This window comes from Aulonocara stuartgranti (genome assembly GCF_965226115.1).
Source record: "Aulonocara stuartgranti genome assembly, chromosome: 3".
Taxonomy (NCBI): domain Eukaryota; kingdom Metazoa; phylum Chordata; class Actinopteri; order Cichliformes; family Cichlidae; genus Aulonocara; species Aulonocara stuartgranti.
The window spans coordinates 17194550-17208591 of NC_138941.1; the positions used below are offsets into that span (position 1 = coordinate 17194550).

Consider the following 14042-nt stretch of genomic DNA (forward strand, 5'->3'; position numbering starts at 1 on the left):
AGCTTTATTGTCAGTGAGGACAAAGTTATAGTGATGCTGTGCTGGAGTGTTCAAAAGAAGACAGAGACATGAAGTATAAATATTGTATAATATTAAATATAAGAAAGAACAAAGTTATAAAAACATTAATAATTGAAATCTGCAACAATATTCACATAAAGTGTAAAATACAGAGTTAACTGTTTAATAGGTAAAGTTTAGGTCTTGCAGTCGAACAATGATCCCAAACACAGCAGCAAATCTACAGCAGAATAGCTGAAAAGCAAAGTCCAGACCTCAACCTGGGACATTCAGAGAGCTGTGCTTAAATAAATGCCCACAAAGCTCAAAGAACTGAAGCAACGTTGTAATGAAGAGTGGGCCAACATTCCTCCACAACAATATGAGAGACTGATAAAGTCAAGCAGAAAACAATTAGCTCACATTTGTGCTGCTAGAAGTGTTTCTAGTTATTCACAGGACTGTAGTTTGAATTTAAAGAAATGTGAAAGTGCACTGAAATTAACATAAAGTTATTGCAATTTTTAAAAAAAATCAAGAAATCTAAGAGGAAGAAACAATGTAAACCACACAATTTTTTTTGCTTATATTCTCCACACGGCAATGCACATAACAGACATAAAATATTTGCATTTATCAATAGAAAATATACAATTTTTCCATAGTCATAGCCAGGCCCGATTACTGCCAAACCTGTGCTGAATCAATCACTTAAACAGGACCTGTCTGACAAAGTAGAGTAGACCAAAAGATCCTCAAAAACTACACATCATGGCGCAATCCAAGGAAATTCAGAAGCAAATAAGAAACAAAGTAATTGAGATCTCTCAGTCTGGAGATGCAACGTCAAGATGAACAGAATCCAGTTTCTGGGATCCTGAAGGAGAATGTCTGGCCATCTGTTCACGACCACAAGCTGAAGTGCACTTGATCCAAAGCACACCAACAAGTCCACCTCTAAGCAGCTTAAGTAAAACAAAATAAAGGCTTTGGAATGGCTTAGCCAAAGTTCATACGTGAATCTGATTGAGGTGCTGTGACCTTGGAAAGGTGGTTCATACTCAAAAACCCTCCAGTGTGGCTGAATTACAACAATTTTGCAAAGATGAGTGGGCAGAAATTCTTCCAGCACCTTGTAAAGGACTCATTGCCAGTTATCCCAAACGCTTTATTGCAGATGTTTCTACTCAGGGTGGCCCAACCAGTTATTAGGTTTAGGGGGCAATCACTTTTTCCACACAGGGCCATAATAATGGCCGCCTTAATAATAAATGCCTTGATTTAGGAACTACTTTTAATGTTTACTTGTGCTATTTTGCAAAAAATAAAATCTCTGCAAAAACATCAAAACTGCTGACCATCTGACCTCAATATGAAATTATTAATCTTTTGACAAAAAACATTTAGATTTGTAAAAATAAAGAAACCATAGAGGAACAAACAATGTTGTTTGCTACGTTCTAACATGGCAATCTAAATAACAGTAATGCAAACATCTATATTTATCAATAAAAACAGATCGCCTTTTCACTGTTACAAAAGTCAAGTATATCAATGTTTGTTCAGCTTTCATAAATGTAAGTTTATAAGTACATAGTACATTTTTTGGTAAAGTCCAACTTCTTTTAATACATGCAACACATTTCAGAACATTTGGGACAGAGACAATAAAAGACTGGAAATACTTCGTAAAAATCTGGTGAAACACTTTAAAGTCAGTGGGATTAAATGGGAAACATAAAATTTAATACTAGACAAAGACCGATTGAATCATGAAGCAAAGAATTAATAACTAAATCACAAGTAGAAAATGTTATGCAGATATTATTGGATAGATTTTGGTGTAGAAAAAAAGGACAAGAAATGAAAAATGAAAGTTATCTGGTCTTTTTCTTTAAAGAGTAGCCTACTGCAGAGCAGCAACACTGACAAAGACCATCATCACCAATACTGCAGCTAATACAATGATCCAGGAGGAAACTTGAAAAAGCAGGACAAAGGTGACACTGATCAAAATGAATACATCAATTATTGATCAAAGAGAAAATGCATACTACCACAATGCATTGTTATTGCATCTCAGTTTCTCACCATCACTGATAATCTGACGTCTGCTGGACCTCAGGAATCGTCTCCATCACCTCTCTGTGAGGAGCAGAGAGCACTCGTGCTGCACATCCCACCTGTGTGCTGTGTTTACGTGAACCTGAGAGCACAGCTGTAGTGGTGACAGTGAATGTAGCGTTGGTGTTGGACACACTGACAGTGTTGTACTGTGAGAAGCTGAGGTGTTGTTGTGAGACACTGAGTGTTACAGTGGGAGCAGGTCGACCAGTGGCTGAACAGGAAACAACCCACTCTTCAGCAGAGTTTGACTCTCTGACATCAACAACAGGTTCATGCAGCTCTGTGAAGGATCAGGAGATATAAAATAAGGAGTATATTGTTAAAGATACATTGACTTCTAACACATGTAACGCATTAAGGTAAAATTTCTTACCATAAGGATGTGTTACACGATTTATAAACCCCAGTTTGTTAATTATGTGTTCATTATTCATAACTATATACTTAATCTTTTAAAAATTAAGTGTTTTTGGTCAAATGGAATTTCTTTTTGGGTAATTTTAGCCCTCTGCCAAAATGTTTTAACCTTTCTGTCTCTAACAGTAAAACATCGTTCCTTTATCTTCTGTGTCTGGTGTGTTGGTCAGGATTAGCTAGCTTGGCAAAAAGTTCACATTAAACAATTAAAGTGTGTTACTGTGAGGTGTGTGTTCGTACTATGAGTCACAGCTCGAGTTTTCTTGCGGGTGAAGGTTTTTCACCTCGCTGTCATTCTTGCATAAAAGTGTTTGACCCCTTCAGGAAAAAAAAACGAAATTTGGGATTATTTTTTGTTTTGTTCATTGTGTGTATTTGTTTCTACTTTTTACTTTTTCTTTTACTGTGTACAGCACTTTGGTCAACCTGTGTTGTTTTTAGACATGGTTATTGATTGATTGATTGATTGATTGATATGTCTTTGATTAAAATACAGCCTACTCCACATCCTCCAAGTTACAGAGAAGAGGAACCATCTGGGGTGAACTTGTGCACTTGGTATTGGCTGTCATGGTCCCTGTGCCTCTCCGGCTCGCTCATGTTGGCCACAGGTTTGTTTTGTTTTCTCTCCTGCTTCCCTGGGTGGAGCTCATTGTGGGCTCTCACTCTTGGCCCACGTATCTGCGGTGATTTCTACACCTGTTGCTGATCAGGCGGCGTCCCCCTTGCCTATTTAACGCTGCGGCACGGAGTATTCGGCACTGGAATGTTGAACCTCCCATGTTCGTGCTCTCAGCTCTCCTAAGACAAACTCTCTCAGTGTTGTGTGGTGTATTGATCTAATTGGACTCTTTGTGTTTAGATCTCCCCGGAACTGGTGGCGGACCCTGACCTGTGATCCCTGTGTGTGTCAACATAAGTGGAAATTGGAGCGAGAGTGGCTGTGGAGAAGCGAGTGTGCGTAAGAAGAGGAGTGGCGGAGTTTGGGCCGAGTGGGGAGCGAGTGTGGATTCCTTCCCCTGGAGCCCTGAAGCCCTGCCCCATTCACTGTATATACACATCACTGTGGTTTCCCTTCTGTGTTAATAAATTGTCAACCCTTTGCTTGCCAGAACGCTGCCTGCGTCTGAATCCATCTGTTAGCCCTGACATTGGATACCTGGAAATCAGTGAAGGGACCATTAATGCTTAAACTTGTACACAGGTTTGAGAGCAACCACCCAAAAGCTTCTGCTAATAAACACTAGTCTGTGTTTGTGATGCAAATGTTTCTGGCTGTGTTCACAAACATTTAGTAAGGTGAGTGAGGAATATTAATACTTATTATTAGATCATTAGCAGACTGTAGAACTTGACTGCACGCCAAGGTGGCAGTTCAGCCATTTGATTCATGTTGCAGCAGCTCATGAGTGAATGAACATCGTGCAATAAAAGTACTTCTAGAAGTACATTTTTGCAAAAACGTACATTGTGGAGGAATGTAGGGAAGACACGAGGGAGCCCAATATTTTACTCAAACGTTAATCGCTGCATCACACAACTGAACATTCAAAGCGCCAAAACCTAACCTTCTCACTTCCCGTTACACTGGGTACGAGTGGAGCTACCTGGTGGTATGTACTTACATTTATTTAAATTTACTTGAGTAGGGTAGAGTCATGCTAATGACCCAATAATTTTATTCAGGTGTGTTGCAGCAGAGATACATTTCAAAGCTTCAGGACGCTGGCTCTCAAGGCCTGGAGTTTGACACCCCTGCTTTACACAAAGATGGGTTAAATCACAGTGCAAAGAATGAATGAATAAATGAAATATAAAAAATAAATAATTATTAAATAGTCTTACACATCAATGTCATTGGTTGACTTTTGAAGTATTTGAATCCTTATTGGGTTCCCTGAGTGACAGAAGGATTAAAACACTTTAAAATCAGTACTGAAAATATGTGCAGACATTACTAGATAGATTTAGGGTTAGAATCAATAAACCACTATCATGTTAATAAGATAAGACAAAACGACATACTAAAAAGTGAAAAGGTAACTTTTCTTCAAGCGGCATAGTGGAGCAACAGAAAAAGACAAACCCCAACACCAGCACTGCTGCAGCTATTACAGTGATTGAGGGAAAATCTGTGAAAAAAACAGAAAAACGTGACGCTGACCAACAATAATACATCACTCATGAAGTACTGAAGTCATTGTTATTAGATCCCAGTCAAATTTACCCAAGTATCATCCGTCTCTAGTCTAGTCTGTGGTATACAGAAAGAGTTTCTCACCACCAACAGATGTTTTTTGGACCTCAGGAATCGTCTCCATCACCTCTCTGTGAGGAGCAGAGAGCACTCGTGCTGCACATCCCACCTGTGTGCTGTGTTTACGTGAACCTGAGAGCACAGCTGTAGTGGTGACAGTGAATGTGGCGTTGGTGTTGGACACACTGACAGTGTTGTACTGTGAGAAGCTGAGGTGTTGTTGTGAGACACTGAGTGTTACAGTGGGAGCAGGTCGACCAGTGGCTGAACAGGAAACAACCCACTCTTCAGCAGAGTTTGACTCTCTGACACCAACAACAGGTTCATGCAGCTCTGTGAAGGATCAGGAGATATTGCAACGAATATGTTGTTGAAAGGAAATCAGTTTCTAGCACATTTAAACACATTAATGCAAAAGTTCTTACCATAGACTTGGAAGCAGGTTCTACCAGTGAAGGAGCCTTCAGGATAAGTGTTAAACAGACAGTGATAGCATCCTTCATCCTGCTCCGTCACATTCCTGATGACTATGGAGCAGTTCTGTAGTCCAGTGTATTTAAACTTGACTTTATCGTTAAAGCCATCATTCACTCTCTGACCATAGTACTTGCTGTAGGTGGCAACATTTGTCTCCACATCACGTGAGATTTTCTGCCATGTGACCTGAAGGACATCTTTAGTGTCCAAGAGCTGACAGCTGAATTCAGCATCTTCTCCCACTGCTGCCAGCACAGTCTGCTGTGTTTGGACCACTGCTGTTAGAGCTGCATGGAGAATAACATGAGTTAGAGATGTGGAACTGAGAGGTATTGATGGGAAGGATCAAACAATAATTTGGGTCATGGAGTAGTCTGTGTTTTAGGCTCAAACAAATTGACATATGGGTACCACTTAAATGTGATGTAGACTATAAATATAAACCTGACACTCATTGTTTCATACTGTATGTTTCAGGGACATTTTCTTTCATCTATAAAAAAAAAGTAAGACAATTCAGTTAGCTACCAACTAAACAAAGAAAGTCAGATAGATGTACAGATCGTGTCTATATTGGTTCTGTTGGTCCATGACCAATTCTGGAGGTCTGTACTGCATTTGAACTTTTTCACCAATTTGGAGGTCCAACCATGATTTAAGCTGGACATCAATATGGCGTTCAACATTAGAACCTTGGACTTGATGTATATTTGTTGGACATCATGTAGATATCTATGACAAGTGCAGGGAATTTAAAGGTTTAATTGAGGTCATATTTTTTATTTACAAAATATCAATATTGGGGTTACAAAACAATCCCTTCAGTGGACCAAAAATGAATTATAAAACCCATCACTTCAACATAACCAATACCAGGACTGGTATTGACTGGTAACTCGTGCTACTGTAGAAATTCCCATTGATTTTCTACATTTTCCCAGAGGCCTCCCCTTCTGTGGATTACTAGTATGTTATTTATTAATTTGTGCCTCAGTTATTTCAGATCAGTTATTTCACTGGGGAAGCCCTATATTGCCCACTTCCTAATTTCAGCACAGTTTGATCTTTCTCTTTAGCATGTATGTAACTTTGGTTTGTTGAGATTTTGGCATTACTTCTGTCATAAACATTCTCTCTCAGACATAACTGACTAAGATTTCTGTGGTTACCCAGAACATTTTAATAGACTTTTTGTAATCAATCAGGTCTTCAACCCCTTCTTTTTAAAATAGTGTATAAACCGTATGTATGTGTGAAAGACTGTTAATGTTTTGATAAATTGTTTATTTTAGAACAATTGGTGAGTGCGTTTAGCCACTTCACACTACTACACTTTGCTCTAAACTACATTCCTTCTCTGAACAGTATATATGTGAATGGACTGACGGATCTTTTAATTTCAAATGTTAAATAATTGTCAGTAAACTACTTATGACCTGAACTCCGTCTCTGTCTAATGGAAATGAGTGCCTTCTTGTTTTTAACTACATTGGGGTTGTGAAACGTCTTTTACATTGTAGGCCACATACAACCCAATTTTTGTTAATTTACCAACCATACATACATAACACACAAACATGTGGTTTATCTATTGCTTTCATCGTAATATGAATAGGCATGGGGCAACCTTTAACAAAACAGTCTAAAGCTGTTTTCACACAGCTCTCAAAACAGTCTCATTAATCTGAATGATGAACAACTCATGACACAGAAAGTTGATTTTGTTCTTTTGTATTAGGCTGAGTGTTCAGTGGGAGAAACGTTTTGTCACTCATTCAAACAAAATCTAAACTCTTCAGTAATTGTATCTCCCTCTAATTCTGTCTAAAGACAATCTCTTTGTCACTTCAGAGAAAAGTTCTCACATTTTAGGATCAATTTTTAATTATTACGAGTGAAGGTTCTTATTTTCTTTTTTTTTTCTCTTGTCACAATAAATAACTTTAAAAAACAAAAACAACAATACGGAATAAAACTTACCTTTTGAAAAGGCCATAAAAAGAAAAAACAAACACAGAATCCCACAGTCTGACATGGTGCACGTCTCTGTGTCCCCACTGGCTATTGTACCACGTATTGAAACAACGTCGTACAATAGCCAAATTATTGAAAACTCAAATGTCCCCGAAGGAAGGAAGAATCTCCCTTCCTTGTGGGACATTCCAAGGCATGTTAGAATGATCAACTGTACCAAGTAAAGTACAAAAACTTCCCAGTGCAGAGTTTCATCAGTGTTTTAATCAGCAAACTCAATCATTTTTTTCTGCATTTTGAAAATTCAGTAAAGCTGTAGGTGTCAACATTTGTCTCCACATCTTGTAAGATTTTCTGTCATGTGACCTGAAGGATGTATTTAGTCTCTGAGAGCTGACAGCTGAATTCAGCATCTTCTCCCACTGCAGCCAGCACAGTCTGCTGTGCTTGTATCACTGTTGTTAGAGCTGCACAAACAAAATAAGAGGCTTTCATAGTCCGTGTTTTATGTTTCATTTAAAAAAAAAAAAACAACAACTACATAACAGAATTCACTGAGGTACATACTGAACTTACAGGACAGAAACAAAGTACCAATCCTATTGCAGTAGTATATCTCCAGTAACAATACCAGCATTGGTATCAATACTATTGATAACTGCATCAATCTGCCCACATCTAACTCGTGCTATTGTAGAAATTCCCTGTGAACTTATACATTTTCTCAGAACCCTTCCCTCCGCGCATTACTGGTATGTTATTTATTATTTTGTGCTCCAAGTTCAGTTATTTCACTGGGGAAGCCCCGTAATGCCCACTTCTTCATTTCAGTACTGTTTGATCTTTCCCTTTAACATGTATGTAACTTTGGCTTGTTGAGATTTTAGCATTACTTCTGTCACCAACATTTTAATGCTATCTTTACTCTGTTATAATCATCTCTCTATCTCAGGCATAACTGACTGAGATTTCTTTGGAAAAGTTCTCACATTTATGACCTTTTTAGGAGCTTCTTGTTTTGTTTTGTTTTCCTGTCACAATAAATAACTTAAAAAACCAAAAATGACAATATGGAATAAAACTTACCCTTTGAAGAGGCCATTAGAAAAACTAACAAATGTATAATCCCATAGTCTGACATGTTGCACCATTTGCCATGTCTGTCCCCTCACTGGCTATTATACAATGCATAGTGTTAGATTATAATATTATTTTATGCCATGTTAGACCCCTAAGTAAAGGTTGTGACTTATTATCTAGTTTTAGTTTGCATTATTCTCCTGAATTAGAAGAAGCTGATAACTATTGCATTAGTTAAACTGATTTGCATTACATTAGACTGCTGATTTATTGTGGATGAATGATATTGTTTTATGATGTTATAAGAAATACTGTTTGCAGAAAGTCATCGCCTTATTTGTCTGATTAGAAGAGAACATGCTGGAGTTTTCTGCCCCATCTCAGCAGGAGCAGATAAACAGGGAGCCAAGGTCGTAGCTTAGGCGCCGTGTGAGAGAAAGGATGTGAATGTTTAGGCTTTTGTGATAAGATGGGGGCACCAGAGGCTATAAGAGTTTGATCAATGCTCCACCATTTTGAGATCTGAGGCTGTCTGCATACAGTGTCCATCTCCCACGTGTGTGATCATTAAAATCATCGTTTGACTCAACCCGGCCGGACCAGTGTTGTTATTGTGGTTTTTTCTCGTGTCTCCATCCCCAATTTTTGAACCCGTAACAAAACTAAAGGAAAACTAACCAAGACTAAAGTGGGGAAACTAAACACTGGGAACATTGGCTCATGCTCATTCCTCACTTGGCTCATGCGAGCCCAGCCCAATTTTTACTCTTTAAGTGTGCGAGTGTGTGTATGTGTGTGTGTGTGTGTGGGGGGGTGGGGGGGGGATATGTTAATGAGAGTGTGGGGAGTGAGTTGGAGGGTGGGGTGGGCTGCTTTTAACTATGTAAAGCACTTTGTGCTACATTTTTTTGTATGAAAAGTGCTTTATAAATAAAGATTGATTGATTGATTGATTGATTGAACATGTAAAACTTGGACATAACTGTCATGGTGGGGTACACCGGTGTTATGATGAAGTGGACCCAAGTGCAGACAGGGAAGGAGGCAGAACTAAGTTTTGAAAAAAAAGGCAAGCTGTTTATTTAGGCTATAAACATGAATACAAAATGAAAGCATCATGAGCAGTGGCAAAAACTAAACTGAAACCAAACTAGGAAAACTAACTGACTGTGACAAAACTGTGATAACTTTGAATCAACTGTGATAAGACCTGACGGGAGGCAACGCAGACGACCTGACACTGAATAAAGAAAGACAGAGGACTTAAATACAGACAGGAGGTGATCAGGGGAAGTGGAAACACACGGGGGAACAGCTGACTGAAATGAACATAATGATGCCATGGCTAAAGTGAAACTAAACAATGTAGGGACAATGAACAAAAGGAAAGTCACACAATATATACACAGAGGGATGATAAGGGAAGTGGAAACACATGAGGACACAGCAGGGACAAATTAGATGTGATGAGACAGGAGAAAGCAAAACTGAACACACTGAACACAGGACACGAGACTGTCCAAATAAAACAGGATACAAACTAAGAGACACGGCTCGACACACAGGGACCGACATGGGGACACTGAATGAATCACAAGGAGGGGAAACATCAACAAAACACAATGATGTGACTATGGCGACTATGGAGGAAGACCAAATACAGACGGGAAATTATTTTTGATAAAAGTAATATTAATTTGACTAATGGACAGGCAGTGATAAACAGCAAACAAACTGCTTAGCTTTACAGTCTTTGTTTTATCATCTGCAACTCCTGCAGTGTGAAACAGTCTTGGTATGTCAAACATAAAAACATTTTAGATACCGCTTCATCAGGTTACATATATATACCGTATTTCTTCATCAGAGAATCTATAATTATTAAACTAAAAGTGTACACCTGGTTTAAAGAATATTAACTAAATAAGAACGTGACAACTTTCAGTCATTAATGTAGCAGAGACAGAGTCTGACTAAAGGGACATCACAGTGAGACCTGTTTGATCTGCAGACACAGTCTCTCTCTACTAAGAGTGTGTTTGACTTTAACTTTCACACAAAATGATTCAGCTCCTCTAAACCCTCCAACAAACATTTACAAATGCTTAGAAACATTTTGTGTTTCTAATTACTAATGTTCCCCAGCCCCAGCATTCCCACAAATCTGTTTCCTTTTTTTAAGTTTCACTGTCTGTCTTCTAAACTTCGCTGATGCAGCTGGTCGTCTTTGTGTGAATCTGCGTGTGAAGGTAATCGAATCAGTATGTATTTTTTTCTGATAATATCAGCTGTGTGCAGCTTCGCTCCAGCACAAACCATAGCATTGTTCATGATGACAGATTTGAACGAGGTTGACTTGTAACACCGCAGTTATGTGAGCCGTCATTTGTAAGCCTCTTAAACTTTCGTGCACTTTTACACAAAGTTTTATGGTAGTGCTTCTTCTTCTTTGGGGATTTTTGTTCAACAGACTGAAAAAAGCTGTAATATATTTTTGAAATATATTTAAATTGGTATTTAAAGGACTATAGCATATTCTAATTAGATTTATGATACTGTGTTAAGACAGTAAAATTGTGCATGTGTGTGTTTGTGTGTCTGTCTGAATTTTGCTGGTACTGCACTGATTGATGATTGTTGATGATCCACCTGACTAGTATAAATTAGAGTTTTATATAACAGAACAAATTTGATATTATAAAAATATTTTTTAAATTCTTGCTTACTAGCTGACACTAAAGTTTTAACTGATTTCTCTTCTGGGACACCCACACTGTGTGCAGTTTCATCTCAGCCCACTGTGTGATTGCACATTAAAGGACATTTCTCCCCAAATTCAATAAGCTCAGTGGATTATTATAACAGCGTATCAACAATTCATTTAAGAAATCCTTCTTAGTTATTGTCATGAAAATCTCAGTGGATTCTTGATTTTGCTCGTCTACTCTACAGCCTGGATAGTTTCATTTCAAACTGCTGCCGTGTTTCTGCCAAATTAAAAAACAGTTCTACTCAAATTCAACAAGGTTCAGTTAATAAACAATGATTAACAAAAGATTTTGTTCATATTTCATTATATAATTCTGATCCATCAAAAATATTCCTTCTTAGACGACCTTCTTAGAATAATCCTTTCTCTTATTGAAGATCGATTTATTTTTCTCATTTTGGTCATTCCTATTAACTCAGCCATTTCCTTAATCAATCCCACACCACCGCCCCCAAAACCATGGGAACACAGAGCAAGGAAAGCACAAAGTACACAAGAAGACGGGGACAATAAATACACACTGGATAATGAGACGAGAGGCAACGGGTGAGAGACATGATGCAGGAGAAAACTACAATAGTCACAGGAAGCAACAGTTAAAACAATAAAACAGGAAAACATGGAGAACAAGGCTTAAATTACATAGAGGAGAACAGACTGGACAGGGGAACATGAGCTAGATAAATGCAGACGAGACTGAGACACTGATGGGAACAAATCATTAACCAAATGGGGGAAGTAAAACTCAAAACTAAGTTCACAAGACACGAGACGATAAAAAAAGAGGAAATGATACACAGAGACATACGCAGACATGTAGAAAACAGAAAGGAAAATATAAGTGAATGGGAAACATGACAGATGGGGAAATCAGACAATGACAGACAAACAGAGAGACAAGACAGACAAAGGGACATAACTGAAGTACAGAAAGGGATCACAAAAGCAGATATTTAGTGTCACAAAACCAAGAAGACAAACTACAATATGAAAACAGGGTACATGGGATATAGTAAATCCTAAAGCAAACTATTAACCATCCTTATATACAAAGAGCCAAACTAAAACACAAAAGACTCTCAAAAACAAAAAGGCATCACAAAACCCTGAGGAAAAAAACAGCGATCCTCCATCAGCTTCAGCTTATCCTTTTAAGGGTCGCGGGGGCGCTGGAGCCTATCCCAGCTGTCATAGGGCGAGAGGCAGGGTACACCCTGGACAGGTCGCCAGTCTGTCGCAGGGCCAACACACAGGGATAGAAAACGATTCGCACTCACATTCACTCACACATTCACACCTAGTGGCAATTTGGATTATCCAACTAAATATCCCCACAAGCTGCATGTCTTTGGACGGTGGGAGGAAGCCGGAGTACCCGGAGAGAACAGCGATCCTAACAAATAATATTGCAGTGGTTGGAGATGAAACTTTGCTGACATGTAGTAAATGGACTGATTCTTATATAGTGCTTTTCTACTCTCCTGGAGTTTTCAAAGTGCTCTATACAACAGGCCTCATTCACACAAGCACTTCTAAACACAAGTGCAAACTAATCATCAGAGGGCAACTTGGGGTTAGAATCTTGCCCAAGGATATTTGGCATGCAGGCTGGGGAAGCCAAGGTTCGAGCCACCAACCTTCCAATCAGCAGCTGATCTGCTCTACCACCTGAGCCACAGCCACCCACCCATCACAAGTGGGTGAGGCTGGTTCTGATATGGTGCTTTTCTACTCTGAGCATTCAAAGTGCTTCATACAAATGACTCATTCAAGGACTTTTCCTGAGCAGAAGAGTTTTCTATCTTGGGGTTAGTATCTCGTATCAAACAACCAACCTTCCAGTTACTTCGTGACCTGCTCTAACTCCTGAGCTACAGACAGAAGAGGAGTTTGTTAAGAATTTTATGACAACTGTCAAAGTTTTTTTTCTATTGTTTATTAAATTGATCTTATTAAATTTGAGTAGAACGTTCCTTTTATTTCTCTGAAACCTTGCAGCTTTTGGTGGTTAAACTGCAAATATATAGAGAAGGTAACCCAGAGGAAGAATGCACAGAGACTTTAAGGTCAGCTATCAAGAATCATTTTTATGCATTTTGATGCAATGTTATGATATTTGATGTTGAAATTGATTAGAAATGACTAATTTCATTTCTACAGAATTATGCAGTGTGGGTGTCCAAAAAGATGAATTCAATATTTCATGTCAACTATCATATATGATTGAATACAGAACCTTCATACACCTACCTGAAACCATTTAAATGACATTATTGAGTTCCTTCAAAGTTTCTCCGTTTGAACAGAGTTGTTCTTTAATTTCTCGTGTCTCAAGCAGCAGTTTGAGGTGAAACTATGGATGCATGAAAGAGCAGCTGAGCCAAATGAGAACTGAATTTCAACTATAAAAGATGATTTTCAGAAATATTTTACATTTTTTGAAGTTTAGATTTGAATGAATCATGAATGAAGAAGCATACCAGAAAAATTAAGAAAAGACAACTTGAGTGAAAAACAAATGACACTGTGGTTTTATTTCTGTTAACTTCCTGAAAACCATGTGTGTTGTTCTGTGTGTGATCAGCAAAAAGGGATAAGAAGCAGCACTACCGTAAAACTTAGCGTTGAAGCTCAAGTTTGGCAGATAACGGGTGGCAGGCGTGGCTCACACTTGACCACGGTGTTGGAGAAACTCTGAGCTCCGGGTCTTTATAATCACTCTGCGGAGCTCACAGAGACTGCAGGGAGGACAGGAGGACAGAGCAGACTTTGTGAATTATTTTTTATCTTAGATGTAATATAAATTCAACACAGGCCTCTGAGGAAAAGGATCGTGCTACAAACTTTTGCGTCTCTTCCAACAGAAAGCAGAGGAGTGGAGTTACTCAGAGACTGACTGGATTAAACACACCAAAGGTTTATATTCCAGTTGGACCGTAT

General features: G+C 38.5%; 2 protein-coding genes and 1 long non-coding RNA gene across 3 annotated transcripts in view; 2 read left to right on the forward strand and 1 right to left on the reverse strand.

Moving 5' to 3' along the window:
* The window catches only part of LOC309702568 (uncharacterized protein), a 1257380-nt gene that overhangs the window by 931474 nt on the left and 311864 nt on the right, over window positions 1-14042 (forward strand). The gene's annotated exons all lie outside the window — the stretch shown is intronic.
* Window positions 2007-7542, reverse strand: LOC309702598 (nectin 1a-like). Its single transcript, XM_082527224.1, has 6 exons — window positions 7259-7542; window positions 5227-5565; window positions 4826-5134; window positions 4631-4676; window positions 4390-4441; window positions 2007-2407 (listed from the first exon to the last, which is right to left on the reverse strand). Exons 1-5 carry the CDS (start codon window positions 7437-7439, stop codon window positions 4399-4401), a joined length of 918 nt encoding a protein of 305 aa, XP_082383350.1. The 5' UTR covers window positions 7440-7542; the 3' UTR covers window positions 2007-2407; window positions 4390-4398.
* LOC309702650 lies at window positions 2599-3658 on the forward strand. The gene is made up of 2 exons (XR_014275679.1): window positions 2599-3155; window positions 3407-3658. It is a non-coding gene; the product is annotated as an uncharacterized lncRNA (long non-coding RNA).